Raw genomic sequence first — 16819 nt, 5'->3', positions numbered from 1 at the left:
CCATTGAATTCCTCCAGTGTATTATTCCTTTGATCACAATAGTATTCCATCATCAACATATACCACAATTTTTTCAGCCATTCCCCAATTGAAGGGCATCCCCTCATTTTCAAATTTTTTGCCACCACAAAGAGTGCAGCTATGAATATTCTTGTACAAATTTTTTTTCCATATTATCTCTTTGGGGTATAAACCCAGCAGTGTTATGGTTGGATCAAAGGGCTGACTGTTTTTTAGTGTCCTTTCTGCATATTTCCAAATTGACCTCCAGAACAGTTGGATCAATTCACAACACCACCAGCAGGGCATTAATGTTCCAATTTTGCCACATCCCCTGCAACATTCATTACTTTCCTTTGCTGTCATGTTAGCCAATCTGCTAGGTGTGAGGTGATACCTCAGAGTTGTTTTGATTTGCATCTCTCTGATTATAAGAGATTTAGAACACTTTTTTTCCTGTGTTTATTAATAGTTTTTATTTTTTATATGAAAATTGCCTATTCATGTCCCTTGCCCATTGATCAATTGGAGAATGGCATGGTTTTTTTGTACAACTTATTTAGCTCTTTATAAATTTGTGTAATTAGATCTTTGTCAGAGGATTTTGTTATGAAGATTTATTCCCCCAATTTGTTGCTTCCATTCTAATTTTGATTACATTGGTTTTGTTGGCACAAAACCTTTTTAGTATAATATAATAAAAATTATTTACTTTCCATTTGTGATTCTTTCTAACTCTTGCTTTGTCTTAAAATCTTTGCTTTCCCAAAGATCTGATATATACATACTATTTTGTGTTCACCTAATTTACTTATATTTTCCTTCTTTTAACATTCATGTCATTCACCCATTCTGAATTTTCTTGGTTTATGGTTTGAGATGTTGATCCACACCCAATCACTCCCATATTGTCTTCCAATTTTCCCAGCCATTTTTGTCAAAAAATGGATTTTGGTCCTCAAAGCTGGGATCGTTGGGTTTATCATAGACAGTCTTGCTGAGGTCCCTTACCCCAAGTCTATTCCACTGATTCTCCTTTCTGTCTCTTAGCCAGTACCATTTTGCTTTGATGACCCCTGATTTATAGTATTGTTTGAGATCTGCTACTTCTAGGACATCTTCCTCCACATTTTTTTTTCATTATTTCCCTGGATATCCTTGATCTTTGGTTCTTCCAAACGAACTTTGTGATGTTTTTTCTACTTCAATAAGCAACTTTCTTGGTAGTTCCATGGGTATGGCACTAAATAAGTTTGGGTAGGATTGTCATTTTTATTATGTTAACTCATCCTACTCATGAGCAGTTAATGTTCTTCCAATTATTTAGATCTAGTTTTAATTTTGTGGAAATTGTTTTGTAGTTGTGTTCATATAGTTCTTGTGTTTGCTTTGGCAGATAGATTCCTACATATTTTATATTGTGTAGGGTGATTTTAAATGGAATTTCTCTTTCTTATTCTTGCTGTTGAGATGTATTGGAAATATATAGAAATGCTGATAACATATGTGGGTTTATTTTGTATCATGTAACTTGGGTAAAATGGTTGATTATTCCCACTAGCCTTTTAATTGATTCTCTATGATACTTTAAGTAGACCATCATATCATCTGCAAAGAGAGATAGCTTGATCTCCTCATTGCCTATTTTAATGCCTTCAATGTCTTTTTCTTCTCTAATTGCTACTGCTAGTGTTTCTAGTACAATGTTAAATAGTAGAGGTGATAATGGGCATCCTTATTTCACTTGTGCTCTTATTGGGAATACATCTAGTGTATCTCCATTGCAGATGATGTTGGCTAATGGTTTTAGATATATACTGTTTATTATTTTTAGGAAAGGCCCTTCTATTCCTATACTTTCTAGTGCTTTCAGTTGGAATGAGTGTTGTATTTAGTCAAAGGCTTTTTCTGCATCTGTTGTGATAATCATGTGATTTTTGTTGGTTTGCTTGTTGATATGGTCAATTATGTGGATGATTTTCCTAATATTAATCTGGTATGAATCCCAACTGATCATAATGAATAACCCTCAGGATCAGTTGCTGGAGTCTTTTTGCTAGTATTCTATTTAAGACCTTTGCATCTATGTCCATGAAGGAGATTAGTCTATAGTTTTCTTTCTCTGTTTTTGATGTGCCTGGCTTTGGAATCAGTACCATAATTGTGTCATAAATGGAATTTGGTACAACTCCCTGTTTGTTTATTACATCAAATATTTTGTATAATATTGGGATTAGTTGTTCGTTGTATGTTTGATATAACACACTTATAGAACCATCAGGCCCTGTGGATTTTTTCTTAGGGACATTTGTGATGCCTTGTTCAATTTCTATTTCTAATACAGGATTATTTAAGTATTCCAATTCTTTTTCTGTTTTTGCTTTCACTGGCTTTGGTATCAAAAATATATTTGGATCACAAAAGGAATTTGGTGGGATTCTTTCTTTACCTATTTTTGAAAATTCTTCCCTTCCATCTTGGAATCAATTCTGAGTATTGGTTCAAAGTAAGTTGAGAAGTAAAGGCTAGAAAAAGGGGGATAATGACATGCCCGTGGTCACACATCCAAAGTATCTGAGGCCAGATGTGAACCCTGGTCCTCCTGAATCTAGGCCCTGCTATCTACTAATCACCCCATAGCCCTCATTGCCTAGATTTTTAAGATTGTTTAAATAGCATTGAGATTCATTGTTCCTTCAGTGTGGTAATTCACTGGTATATCAATCTGATCCTGGGGACTTTTTCATAGAGAACTCATTTGTGGTTTCTTCAATGTCTTTTTCTAAGATTGAGTTGTTTAAATATTCTATTTATAATTCTGTTAATCTGAGCAATTAATCTTTTTTGTAAGTATTCATCTATTTTACTTACATTTCAATTTTGCTGGCACATGATTGCTCAAAATAAGTGCTCAAAATTTCCTTAATTTCAACTTCATTGCTAACTCATTCATCCTTTTCATTTTTGCTATTGGTTATAATGTTTTCTTCTATCTTTAATCAAATTAACCAATGCTTCATCTATTTAATTGTATTTATATTTTAAAAACCAGATCCTAGTATTATTTAATTCTGTTTTTTATTTTCTTTTGATTTTATTAAACTCTCTTTTTGATTTTCAAGATTTCCTGTTTAATTGGACATTTCCTGATCTTTCCAGGGAACTGAAGTCAGTTGTATCCAGAGACAGCCCTAGAGAGTTTAAGATGCCCTAGATCACATTATGTGTCAACTGCTACTCTGAAACTTTTAGTACTAATGAGTCCTTCCTGTACTGGTAGTTCCACCTAGTGGACAGAAGGAGACCAATAGCAAGAGAGGAATATCTGAGGCCAGGGATGATTGAGCCAGCCTGATTTCCATCTGATTATAGAGGGGCAAATGTTGGAGCCCTTCCTCACCCAAGAAAGGATTGGGTTGGATGTGAGCCTGTTTATGCGTCTCATAACTGTTGCAGAGTCAGTCCAGGAATCCTCTTCAGATCAGTTTTGCAAAGCATCCCAAATCATTTTTGGAAGAGAAATGAGAAGGGAGTCAAGTCCATTAAAACTGTTTGCTGTTTGGCCTGTGTAGTCAAGGAAAACCCATAGACCAGTTTCCTTGAGATACAGCTTGCTGAAAACTCTCCTCCATCTCACTTTATCTCTAGACTACCCTATCCCTGATCCCTTTGCTGCCTCTCCATTCTTTTCGGCTCTGTCTTCTTAAATCTTATTTCCTTAATTTTGGGGCTACATCAATCTAGGTCTACCACATCTTCTAAAAACAGAAAAGTAAAGACTTTTTGCTTGAGAAAGAAGTTGGGAAAAAAGGAGGTACAATGAATAACCCTGAAAAGAACAATGAGATCCATATCAGTAAATATTGTGTGAAAGGCAAGCTTGGGGAAGGGAGGGAGACCAGGGGCCTAGAGAAGGTCAAGAAATTGAGGAATCATCTTCATTTTTCTCCCACATTTCTGGAGGCAGACTAGGAGAAATAAGAGTCAGAGGCCACACAATCCTACTCGCCTATCTTTCTAACAAAATATAGTAGAGTTCTCAATTAGTCACCAGGATTCCAATCATAATCCCTGCCCCTTCTGAAAAAGAAGCCATTACTCCTCTGAAGAGCTGATCTGCAGGGGCAGCTGGGTAACTCAGCGAATTGAGAGCCTGGCTGTGGATCAGGAAATCTTGGGTTCAAATCTTGCCTCAGACACTTCTTAGCTGTGTGACCTTGAGCTAGTTACTTAACCCCCATTGCCTGGCCCTCCTGCCTTGGAAACAATACAGAGTATTGATTCTAATGCAGGAGGTAAGGGTTTTAAAAAAGAGTTGTTTTGTGATAGACAAGAGATAAAAGGGTACCGGAATGTTGCTGTAAGGAGAAAAGATACTGACACATTAGGAAATAGTCCCTCCCTGATCAATGTAACCACTGAGCATCCCCTGGCAGGGGCATCAAACCCATTATAACTTGACCAGTCTTTGGAGACATGTCTCCCCTCCTCCTCAAGTCTTTTCTTCTTTGGGCTAAGCATCTCTAGTGCCCTTAATTGGCCCTTCAATAAAATATGTGTGTGCTCATGTCTCTTCTCTATGACTCTCTATTGCCTACAGACTATCCTTGAGTGTTCTTGTTCTGGCATTAAACCTTAGCCCTTCACAAAATGGCAGCAGGCATTACAGATACTTCTGGCCATGCATTGTGTGCTCAGACAGCCTGAGTCTACATTTGGTACCCAGTCTCACACTCTGACTTTCCTTCCTCTGAACCTTTGTTTGGGCTCTTCTTGGGATTTATACACAGCTTTTATATATGGTCTCATTTCATCCAACAACACTAAGAGGGAGAGATTATTTTACCCATTTAACAAATCAGGAGACTGAGACACAGATAGGGACTTGCTAGTAAGTCGCACAACCAGTAACATTTTGAGACAGAATTTGAACTCAGGTCTTTCTCACTCTTAGTCCAACACTAGTCACTATGTCATGTCAGTCACTGGATCCATTGATGCTGCCAAAACACCTTCCAAAAAGTCCTACCATGACCTTCATGCTCAGGAGCATGCTCACTGTTTCTTCATATTCTCCCCCCACTACAAAAGGTGGCTAGCTGACCTCAGATTTGTCACTGTCCTGGTCAGTCTCACTTGGCTTTACTGGATACAAATGGGAGGCTCATTCTTCCTCACCTTAAACTTCCCAGTGGAGACCCAGGGATGGAGTGCAAGCTCTACCAAAATAACAAGGAGAAAGGTCAAGGAAGCTGAAATATTTCTCACTTATACCTGTAAAATTGGAAATTAATTTTAAGACAGCTGGCCATGGATGACCCAGGAAGGAAGCCTGTTGATGATCCTGGATGTGCCCCAGGGATTGCTCTGGCACACTGTGAATCTTAAAAATTCTCAGACCCTACTTCATAACACTTGGTTAAGACCATTCCCCATTTTAACAATGAAGGGACTTAGTCAGGAATGTGAGAACTCTACTCCACCCATACTTAAGCATATTTTAGAGGAAGATAAAGTTGTAAACTCTTTACTGAACAATAAATAAGTACTTAACTCATACTTATAGTGAAACAAAAGCCTTAAGCTAAGTCCATTTTTAGGAAGGTGCTAAGTACCTATGAAGGTCAGGCAAATTGCCAACTTGTAAGGGACAAGCCTTAACAAAAGAGGTATGAGGTTTTAGTCTACTCAGGTGTGAATTAAGAATGGTTTGTCCTTTGGAAAATGTCTACTGTGATTGGTAGATGTGAGAACTTAGGGGAGGTGACATAGGAGAAAATTCTCTTTAAAAGGAAATCAGAAGCTGAGAGAAAAACTCTCTCTGAGGACCTCTCTCTGAAGAGGTTTCATATGGCCAAAGATGAATGGGAAGGGCTTGATGGCTGAACTTAGATGGAGATTGAGCTGGCCAAAGGTGAACTGGTATCTCTCTGAACACTAGAGTCTTGCTTGGGACAAATCTTGTGGTGAGTGTAAAGATTAAAATTTAGGGGAGATGGGGAGACTGAGGCAGGTAGAAATTAGTTTCTCTCTGCAAGAAGTATTATATTTTTTAAAGGTTTATTAAAGGATTAAAGATTAAAGAATATACAAGTAAGAAACATGTGCCTAGGCCAGAGGCCTAGACAAAATAACCTCACATCACGCAAGAGACTCTCCTGCTGCAAAACGGAAGTCCAAAAGCCCCAAGCCCCCCTCAAAAGCTTTTGAATCAGCTTAAATCCCTTCTCGATCTCGGCCCAGGTGAGATTACAAGGCATTCTGGGGAAGTGGAGCAAAGGCTCGTGGGGATTGTAGTCCTGTATTTGAGTCTTTTTTTTACATGAGTGATAAAAGACTGACTGATCTCTCTCTTAAGGCTTAAAAGCCTAGGCTGGCCTAAGCTGGCCTATCTCTTTTCTCATTGTTTCCTCTTATTCTCTCTCTTTCATTAATTCCTTATTTGTATTAATTAAAATCTCCATAAAACCCAGCTGACTTGGTTATATTTAATATGTGGGAATTTTTCCCGGGTGACCACTATATTTTTGATTTGAAAACATATCTTTGAGGTCACAGTTTAAGGCAACCACTCTTTTATCTGTAACAGTTTATGCCAAACTCCTTTAATTATTACAACACATACCTCTCTCAGTGAGGTATTTTAACTTCCAACTAGAGATTAGGAAAGGTCTCTCCTTGGACCATAAAGGCTCAGGGAAATTTAGTCCCCATTAGCTTAGATTCCCAGCATAAAACCTCATGTGAGCTTGAAGATCACCTTCAACATTCTCATTCTCATCCTGTAGGGCAGGAAACACCAAAGGAAAGTAAAGATCCCAAAGCAGGGAATTCTAGAATCTTCTGTAAAGGGTATGGACATCCTGGGGGCAAATCATGTCCTATGCTCTAGAGATGCTATTGTGGGTTCAATATATCCAGACTTGAAACAGGTCTCACCTGACTCCCAGCCAGAGGCTCATCCTTTTGTATCCTGATAAGAACTGATCTATTCCCACTCTCTGCCTTTCCTTTTCTTTCCTCGACAGAGTTAAAGTAATGTTTCCCTTTCTGAGCACAATCTCCCCATGGCCTGACTTTAGTCTATCCACACCACCGGCTCCCAATATCCTTATCAAGCTGTCAAGGTAAGGGACCCTGGCTTCTGGAAGTCCAGGCCAAGGAATCATAAACTCTTGGTGGTTCTGCCAAGTTAGAAAGGCCTCAAATCCAAGCCCAGGTGCTGGATGAAGTGGTCTATCATCCCCAGACCAGCTTGCCTCAGACCAGAAAGACTGAGCACCAGGGGCTTGGACTCCATGTGAATGTCTTTGTCAGTCACAGAACTGAAGAAGAACTTTTCTTAAGGACTGGAGGAGATGAGATCTGCACCATAGAAAGGGGTGTCTTTGCCTTTGAAATCACAGGTTTTTAGTCTCTGGTCCCCAGCCTTGCCAAGGTCTTAGACAGGCCACTTCCAAACCACTTATATGGTTATAAGATAAGAAAAAGTACGAATACAGTCATTTTCTGTCTATTCCCTGCACAGCACCACTGTCCAAACCTACCATCATCACCTCCAACAATACTGCAGTGGAGTCCAAGGACTTCTCAATGACATGCAATGCTACAGGTCAAATTCACGCTTACCGGTGGTTCATAAATGGACTTGCCCCAGGTGGTAACAGGATACAGCTGTCGCCGGATAAGAGGACACTCACTATCCGCAGTCTCAGAAGAACGGAAAACAAAGGGCCCTATGTGTGTGAAATCGAGAACCCATTGTTTAGGAAAAGGAGTAATCCATTCACACTGAATGTTACCAGTGAGTATATTGCTTCTTCCTTTATGGTGCCTTCTTTTAGCCTGGTGGTGTGTTCCCAGAGGCCCAGGCTAATTAAGTCCCTTCTCTGAGAGCTAAAGAGGTAGGCTCTGAGGTTCCCAACCCACTTCATCTTTAGGGAGCCCAAATTGGCCTTGCCATGTGTTCTGGTTGAGGGTGGCCAGCCAGGGTGCTGAACTGGAGAAAGCCCTAAGATCTTCCAAGTTCAGATCCACACTGGAAAAGTAGAAGATGAGTTGAGAATTTCCCAGCTCAAAGGAGGATCAGGGAGACACAGTGGTTCTTGGTGATGGGTTATAGACTAGGAGATGCCCCCTTATTTCTGCCATAATCTCAATATGGAATCCTTTTCTTTCTTCCAGATGGCCCAGATAACGTCACAATTGTACATTCAGCCAATGAGTACCCTAGTGGGGCAAATATTACCTTGAGCTGTGTTGCTGATTCTAACCCAGCAGCACAATTCACTTGGTTACACAATGGACAACCAGTCAGCAACTCAGCCACATTTTCTATTATTGCATCCCTGAGTGATGCTGGCACTTATACCTGTACTGCATCTAACTCATTCACTGGTTTGACGCGTACTGCAACCAAGAATATTATAATCTATGGTGAGTATCTGGATTGGGCCCCCAACTTTGTGTGGGGCTCTCTCTTTCCCTGGCATGACAGAAATAGACAAAAGTGACACTCTCCCCACCCCCCCTGGTCCCATGGCACAGTGCATTGTGGTAGAAAGAGCCCTGAGCTCAGAATCATAAAACTTGGATAGAATCCTTTCTTTTCTGTCTACTCTCTGTGTAGTAAATGACTCCTCCTTTTGAGGCCTCAGTTTCTTTATCTGGAAAAATGAATTACATTTTCTCTGTATATAATAGCATTCTATGAGTAAAGGTCCTTTTTATATGGTAGGTATAAAAAGCATGTGAGTTGTCTTCATCATCCTTGTTATTGATATTGTATTATTCTCTTCTGTCCTAGTGATATACAACCTTCTTCATCTCCCAAATTCTAGGACCGCAGGTTCAATGACTGCCCAATACTCTTTCCTTCAATCCCTTTCCCTTGGTGCTGTGGAAACACGGAATATTTCTAGTCTTGGTTGAGTATAAGCTATGGTCATGCAATGGGGCTGGCCTTGATTCCCCTTGGTAGGGAAATTCTGGAGATGGAAAGGAAGATATAAACTTTGTCTCCTTTCACACAAAGAGATTCACCATTGGACATATATTTTCCTCTTTGTGGCATTAAATGCCACATGGAAGCATGTCTCTTGTGAGGCCTGGTTCTGATCTATTGGCTTTAGCATTCAGTAGCTGGATCCACTGTAGAATTCCTGCTGCCCAATTAATTCACTGGTCTGACTTTCCTATGTACAGATGACAGACCCTCCATTCCCATAATCACACTAATGGGCAGCAGGTTCATAGAGAGATCATCTCTGGCCTTAGTTTCCTTTTATTTCATGCAATTTTATTGTTACAAAACTTAGGGGTATCCCAACTTCCTGTCCCTGCCTCTAGGAATGTTCTGAATGGAGAGCAGGGGGGAGAGATAGAATTGTGAAGTGGGGAAGTGACCTTGGGGAAGTCAGACACCAACAGGATATACTTTAGAGGTGGAATGATTTTTATTGGCCTCAATCTGTACATGGGGATGATGAAAGCACACATTTTAAATGATCATATAATTATCTGTTTGTCATTTTCTTTTGTTAACTATTTTCCAATTACCTTTTCCCCTGGTTCATACAGCACATGAGAATGTTGCAGGCTATGTATTTGACACCCATGGTTGAAAAGAGCTTTTTCTTAATTTATTTCTTTCCAATTAACTAAAATCTATTTTCTGTCCCCCTTCTACCTTCTACCAGTAATGAAAACTAAAATCTTTGGGACAGGTATGAGTTGTGCCTGCCTGTAGCCACAAATTAATATATTCCTAGGTGGACACCTGAGAAGGAGAGTTAGAAACTGAGAGAAAATGGGTGAAGGGGATATAGAGAAAGAGGAAATAGAACAAAGGAAGAGAGACTCAGAGACAAGGCTTCAAGAGCTTGGGATCCAGCCTGTGTGCTCCTCTGATGGTGGTAGAGAGAAAGAGAGAGTGAACTATATATGTCCTCAATATTTTATTGGAGGATCAAGGAATGGGGAATGGAGGTAGCTAATGATCATTTTACAAGGCACAAGACTTAACATTGGTTCAACTGACTACCACAAGATCAAATAGGAGGGGTTTATTCAAACATGTGACCTAGTATGGAATCTAGTCAGACAAGGTGTGAACTAGGACCCTATGGCAGCTTACCCAGGAATTCTTCTTATTTTTGGACTGTAGATTTGGAGAGTAGTCAGAATTAATACAGTACCTATTAAATGCAATGATCAAGACTAATAAGCCTATGAATCCGGTACATGAGCACATAAGTTGCAATATTTACATATTAATAATTGTTTCAAGATTAAAATACATGTATGATGCTGCATGGACAATCAAGGAAAACTAATTTCAGAGCTCAAAAAATATGTGTTGCAACTTACACCCTCAGTCCATCCCATTTCTGAAGAGAGGCAGCTGATTTCATAGGAAGTCTATAGCTTTTTGTAGAAAGTGAGTAACTTATTTCATCATGGGTCTTCTGCAGTCCTGGTTGGTCAGTGCAGTGATGAGAGGTCCCATGGGTTTCCAAGTTGTTTGCCTTCAGAACAATGTTGGTATTGTATATATTATCTCTTGGTTCTACTCACTTCATTCTGTATCAGTTCAGATAAATCTTCTGAAGTTTCTTTTCTTGAACTCATTCTGTTCAATGTTTCTATGAGTGACTTGGATCAAATGAAATAATATCTGTAAAGAGTTTTGTAAATCATGACCATTAATGTTCTACTAATTCTACAGACAAGCAGAAGGCATAATTTTGAAACTGGAAGGAAAAAAAAATAATGAGAAAAATGGCAGGATAGGGATTGTTGAAACAGGTAGGATGCAGAAGTAGTTTAGGATGCTGGCACAGTAGACATAATGTGATAAGATGAATGTAATTGGGGATTGATATCAGGTCCTATCCTTGAGTAGAAAAAGTCCAAAACACAAAAAAGCATCGGCCTCGATGGGACAGTGACTGGTACCTATGCCATAGAAAAGAGTTGAAGTAATGGGGTATGGTTGATTTAAAAAAGGGGAAATTGGAGACAGACTATTAATGCCAATTTGGATTGCATAAAGAGATGTTGGGGATTATTGAGAGATCCACAAACTTATTATAAGTGGGAAAGGTAACAGGGTAGTTGAAAAAGCATAATGCATACTTTTTTTAACCCTTCCCTTTTAGCCTTAGAATACATACTGTGCAATGGAGGTTAAATGAGTGGCCTAGGGTTATATATCTTTGAATTATTTGAGGTCAGATTTCATCCCAGAACCTCTGATCTCTAGGCCTGGCTCTTAATGCACTGAGCTACACAACTACCTCAACCACCAATGCAGTCTTAAGAGAAGCATGTCCATTTCCAAGAATAAGGAGAAAGCTGCCCTTCTGTACTATCAGATGGCACTTGAATTATTGTATTTGGTTCTAGATGACTATTTACAAGTGGCAACAGTGAACTGGGGAATGTTCAGCCAGATTGGTGAGGAGTCTGGAGTCTCTGAAGATCAATTGAGGGAACTGCGTATTAGAAAACTGCCTGGGACTCCTAAGGAGTTGCAATAGGGGACTGCTAAAAATTTTCAAGAAAGAAAGACTGCAACATTATCAAAGCAGGGATAATGAACGTTTATTGTATGCAGCACGCAAGATTTAAAGTTCTCCTCAAGAGAAACAATCTATTCTCCCCAATCCTCCCCAGAATATGAACAGGGGAGTTAACCCGTTCTCAGGAGATCTTGGAATTGTTTATGCAGCCTTGAACTGAGATTTCTATGTTTTGGTATACTCAGCAGGAATAGTTTGTGTCAAACACCTGGGAAGAGGAATTTTTTCTCATGGGTTCCTGGAAGGTTCACTGCAATTCCCCATTTATTTTTAAGACATCAAATTCCTTTTGGTACAGGATCCCATTAATAGTTTTTTTTGCAATTCAGGAAAACTAGTAATTAAAGCTTTTAGCAAACAAGACAAGCATAAGCAGATAAACAAAATCACAAGTGCACCAACTACAAGAAGAGTCATATCATGAAATAAGGAGGAAAACAATCCTTTTTATGTTTCAATCCAATTATACACAGAATCTGCGATATGCTGTGGTTAGAGATCCTCCTGAAAGAATGAATCAATATTCTGAATTAATATACTGAGATTGTTAATATATTTGGTGATGTTTTCATGGTCCCATAATTCCTGTAATTGTAATTTAATTTTTTTCCAATGTTTTTGTGTCATTATTTACTCTTATATAGTAAGCAAAATGCAGTATATCTATAATCACATTTCATGTGTGTTTTCAATGACACATTCTACTTCATTTGTTAGATCAGTCATATTTTTCTGTAACATCATAATACTTTTGTAAAAACTTGTATCAATTTCTTTTTCTCTTTCTAATGCTGAGGTTACATTTGTAGCCAATGCTTTCAAATGATTGGCGTCATTCTCAAGAGAATGTAAGTTAGATACTGATTGTGCTAAAGATACAGAATCTATTATAGTAGAAGCCAATGAAGAAACTAATGCTACTATGCCTAATGCAATACAAGTAATACATCGTTTATGTTGTGGTCTTATTTTTTGTTGTAATACATAAAGAATTTGATCCCCTGGGCTACCATACCATGAATCTTTATGTTCAGTGGCAAAAAGGGCCATGCGTGGTCACTTAATGATTAAGACAGGCCCATCCACCTGTGATCCTACACAGTAACTGACCCTACAGTTGCTACAGGTTACATTCCAATATTCAAATATCTAACTCTTTTGCTTGTTATTTCAGTAATGTTCAAAGCTTCAGGATGATTATTTACTGTAGGTATAAAAGCATATCCCCCTGTTAGGCAAGTCTGAATGTCTAATGTAACACTTGTATTTACTGGTTTTTGGACTTTTCCATTATTAGAAACATTAACATAGTGATACATATTTACTTTATCCAATGCCAGGGCTGTCTTTCCATAATCAATCAAAATCTGTATGAAATTAGCAGAACGTAACCAATTAGCTCTGGGGGCATCACCCACAAAGGCAAGCTGTATCCTCCTATAAAACTATGATGAAATTTATAAGAATCCAGTTTCTTTCCAATACACCTTGTGTCGTTATGCCAAGATACCCAAATCATATTTTTTCCAATGAATACATGGTGCCCTTTTAGATCTACACAATAGCAAGGGAGGAAACATATTAACAGTGTCTCTTTGTTCATATTCCATCACAGAAGGACAAATAGGTATTTCTTGTCCCCAAGTACCATCACAAGATTCCCCTAGCCAAACTAAATATTGCAGTTGGCTGTACCCTTTATATTTTACCCCTTTGTCTACACGATAAGATCCTATCCAGAAAGAGTCTGACAGGTCAGGATGACCATAATAATTCGCCTGCAGAGATCTGAGGGGCAGGCATTCAGGATGGTCTCGTGTGAGGCACACTGGGGGTGCCTCAACTAGTCCATTCCAATTGAAAGACACAAACAATTATTGGCCTGATTATTGTCCTTAGCTTGTCTCTCAAAATGGTAAATGCCAGGAATATCAGAATTAGTTTTTGTATATAAGATGACTTACGGTAAAGTGTGTCCCATGCCGACATACTCTACCCAAGGTGGTTGTTCCCAAAAAACCCATCTCTTTATTCCAGGAGCTGTACTTAAATTCTGGAATAGAAGTAGAAGAGTCAGTATCTTATTGAGACGTAGTCGAGTCTCCTTGTGAGGCTTCCGGAGTCCTCTTCTCGTCCTTCTCTTTATGGTCAGTCAGTCTCTTGAACTCAGCAGGAAGGGAGCCATACACTGTCTTTACCTGTGGAGCCACAAACAAAGCCTTGGCCTTGCAGGACCACTGGGTGAGGTCCTTGCCAGGATTGATCATCATCTTTCCATATGACAAATTTTTCTTCTGTAGCAGGGAATACAGGAGTAGTGGTACCTCAATTTCGTTCATAAGAAAATGCAGAGAAAAAATTTTCAGCTCTGGATATATTATTGGAAGTAAAGATCAAATTATTTATAGTATATACAGTTATTGCCGATCATTGATGTGGGGTGCTGTCTCCCCCTTTTTGTTTTAAAAGAAACATTTTTAGTATTTGATTACTATGCTCCACAATAGCTTGTCCTTGTGGAATGTATGGGATACCTGTGAGGTGTTGAATATCCCAAGTTTTACAAAAAAGAAAAAGTTGTTTGGAAGTATAAGCAGGTCCATTATCTGTTTTAAATGTTCTGGGGGGACCAGGCATCTGAAAAGTAAGCCCATAAAAACCCTGAATAAGTATCCACAGTGACATGGATATATTTAAGTCGTCCAAAGGACGGTTTGTGAGTCACATCCATTTGCCGTATATCTGTACTACTTAAGCCTCTGGGATTCACACCAATATACATTGGGGGATGGTTTGGAACAGAATTAGGACACTTTTTAACAATACTCCTGGCTTGATCTTTAGTGAGTTGCAACATTTGGCCTAAAGCAGTACTATTTTGGTGAAATCTATGATGGATTCCTCAGCTAATTGCATATCAGTTAGATAACATTGAGCAATCAAAGCTTGATCTATGATATCATTTCCTTTAAAAATAGGTCCAGGTAAATTGGTATGACTGCGTACATGCATGGCATACACTGGATGTGTCCTTTGTCATATGACAGTTTGTAATTTACAGAATAACATTTGTACATTGCTTTGAGTAGATCTGATGACAGCTTGTTCTACACCTTGCAAAGACTGAAAAACATATTTAAAGTCCATTATGAGGTTGAAAGGCTCCTGAAATAACCAAAATTCTAGCAAAACAGCTGTTAATTCATTTTGTTGGGTAGAAGAAAAAGGAGTGGTAAAAATGACAGGTAGCTACCTTCCTTGTATACTCCTGCCTTATAACTAGCATTCGCATCAACATAAACATTAGGTCCTGATACTGGAAGATCTCTTAGAACACTAGGAAAAACAACAGGATGTTGGGACAAAAAAGAAAATTAACCTTGTGGAGTGTAGGTGGTAATAGTAATGGGGTATGCTAATAGTAAAGACTAAATATTTCTGTAGTATATCTTTAGCAATGGGTACCCAGATTTCATGAGGATACCATCCTAAACCTGAAACCACATATTCTATGCCTTTCCATATTAATTGAGCCATAAGACAATCCACAATTATAACTTTGTAAAGCCTTTCCCGATTTGCTTTTTAGATGTAACCCTTCAATGACTCTTTGTTTCTGAGTTATGGCTGGTACATAATTGCTCAAAATAATTGCTCAGAATTTCCTTAATTTCAACTTCATTGCTAACTCATTCATCCTTTTCATTTTTGCTTTTGGTAATTATGTTTTCCTCTTTCTTTAATGAAATTAACCAATGGGTCATCTATTTAGTTGTATTTTTATTAAAAATAAAAACAGATCCTAGATTTATTTAATTCTGCATTTTTTCTTTTGATTTTATTAAATTCTCTTTGGATTTTCAGGATTTTCTTTTTAATTGGACATTTCCTGATCTTTCCAGGGAACTGAAGTCAGTTGTATCCAGAGACAGCCCTAGAGAGGTTAAGATGCCCTAGATCACATTAGGTGTCAACTGCTACTCTGAAACTTTTTATGAGCCAGAGTTCTTCCTGTCCTGTGTAAACCTCAAAATTTCTTAGACTTATAAATGTTGTAAATTTCACCATTGGGAAATTTCATACTTGAAAAATTCCCTATTGATAGTGGGTCTTGGCTATTGGAATGTGAACCCCATTGGCATGGGAGTTTCCTCCTCTTCCCTTCTTAAGATTACTTTAGGACAGAAACCTTTTGCTGAACAATGGAAAGGACTTTGACCTATGCTTAAAGCATAGAACAGGAATTTCTTTGAGTCATGATTGATTTTAGAATTGATACAATGGAGATACTTGGAATCAATCTCCACCCTATTCAGTCCTAACAGGATTGAGTAAGGGCTGCAGCCTAGATCAAAATTTAATTATTCCAATCTCTATCCTCCTCAGGTTAACAGGATTTAGAAAGGGCTGTAGCAAAGGATCAAAGATTTAATTATTTGAAAATAGGACCTTCAACAGACATGTGCAAAGGCCAGAGACCTCTGGGTGGTCCTGGGTTAAGCTAGAGCCTCCATTGGCAAAGGGAAATTGATGGACAGGTGATTGGGAGATGTGAGGACTGAGGGGAGGGAACTTGGAGGGTTTTCCTGAAGGATAGGAGGGTCTGAAGACTGGGGGTGATTGAGGAGTTTGTTGGAGTGGTTGTGGTGTGCTCTAAGAAGCTTGTGCTGAAGGAAGCTGAAGGTGGGGGCCCCAGAGACTGTTTCTCCATATTTGGTCACGTGAGTAATAGGGACTGATCTCCTTTCATTGCCCCAGCTATCTAAGGGCTTGGGCCTTTTGGCCCAGCCTAAACAGAAGGGGTATTCAAGCCCTATTCCCTTCTCTCCCCTTTCTCTCTCCCTCTATCTCTCTATTTCTAATTCCTTTCTTCCTCCTGTTTGTAATTAAAACTCCATAAAAGGTTGAAGACTGACTTGAGTTTTCATTAAGGAATTACATAGCTGAATTCCTTGTCGACCTTAAATTAATATATATATCAGTCTTTTAAAAGTGATTTCCTTGTCACACCTGGTAGTTCCACCTAGTGGACAGAAGGAGACCAATAGCAAGAGAGGAATATCTGAGGCCAGGGATGATTGAGCCAGCCTGATTTGCATCTGATCATAGAGGGGCAAATGTTGGAGTCCATCCTCACCCATGAAGGGATTGTTTTGGATGTGAACCTGTTTATGGGTCTCAGCACTGTTGCAGAGTCAGGCCAGGAATCCAGCTCAGTTAGTTCCCCAAGGCATCCC

At 38.9% G+C, this 16819-nt stretch overlaps 1 protein-coding gene across 1 annotated transcript in view; it reads left to right on the top strand.

Annotated features, from left to right (window-relative positions):
• Nucleotides 1–16819, top strand: part of LOC103092368 (uncharacterized) — a 1666349-nt gene that overhangs the window by 176446 nt on the left and 1473084 nt on the right. The window contains exons 14-15 of the mRNA XM_056825346.1: nucleotides 7529–7804; nucleotides 8185–8436. Of these exons, the coding sequence (XP_056681324.1) occupies nucleotides 7529–7804; nucleotides 8185–8436 (528 nt within the window). The remainder of the gene's footprint in view (nucleotides 1–7528; nucleotides 7805–8184; nucleotides 8437–16819) is intronic.

Source organism: Monodelphis domestica, chromosome 4, assembly GCF_027887165.1.
Source record: "Monodelphis domestica isolate mMonDom1 chromosome 4, mMonDom1.pri, whole genome shotgun sequence".
NCBI classification, from domain to species: Eukaryota; Metazoa; Chordata; class Mammalia; order Didelphimorphia; family Didelphidae; genus Monodelphis; species Monodelphis domestica.
This window is presented reverse-complemented; position numbering and strand designations above follow the sequence as displayed.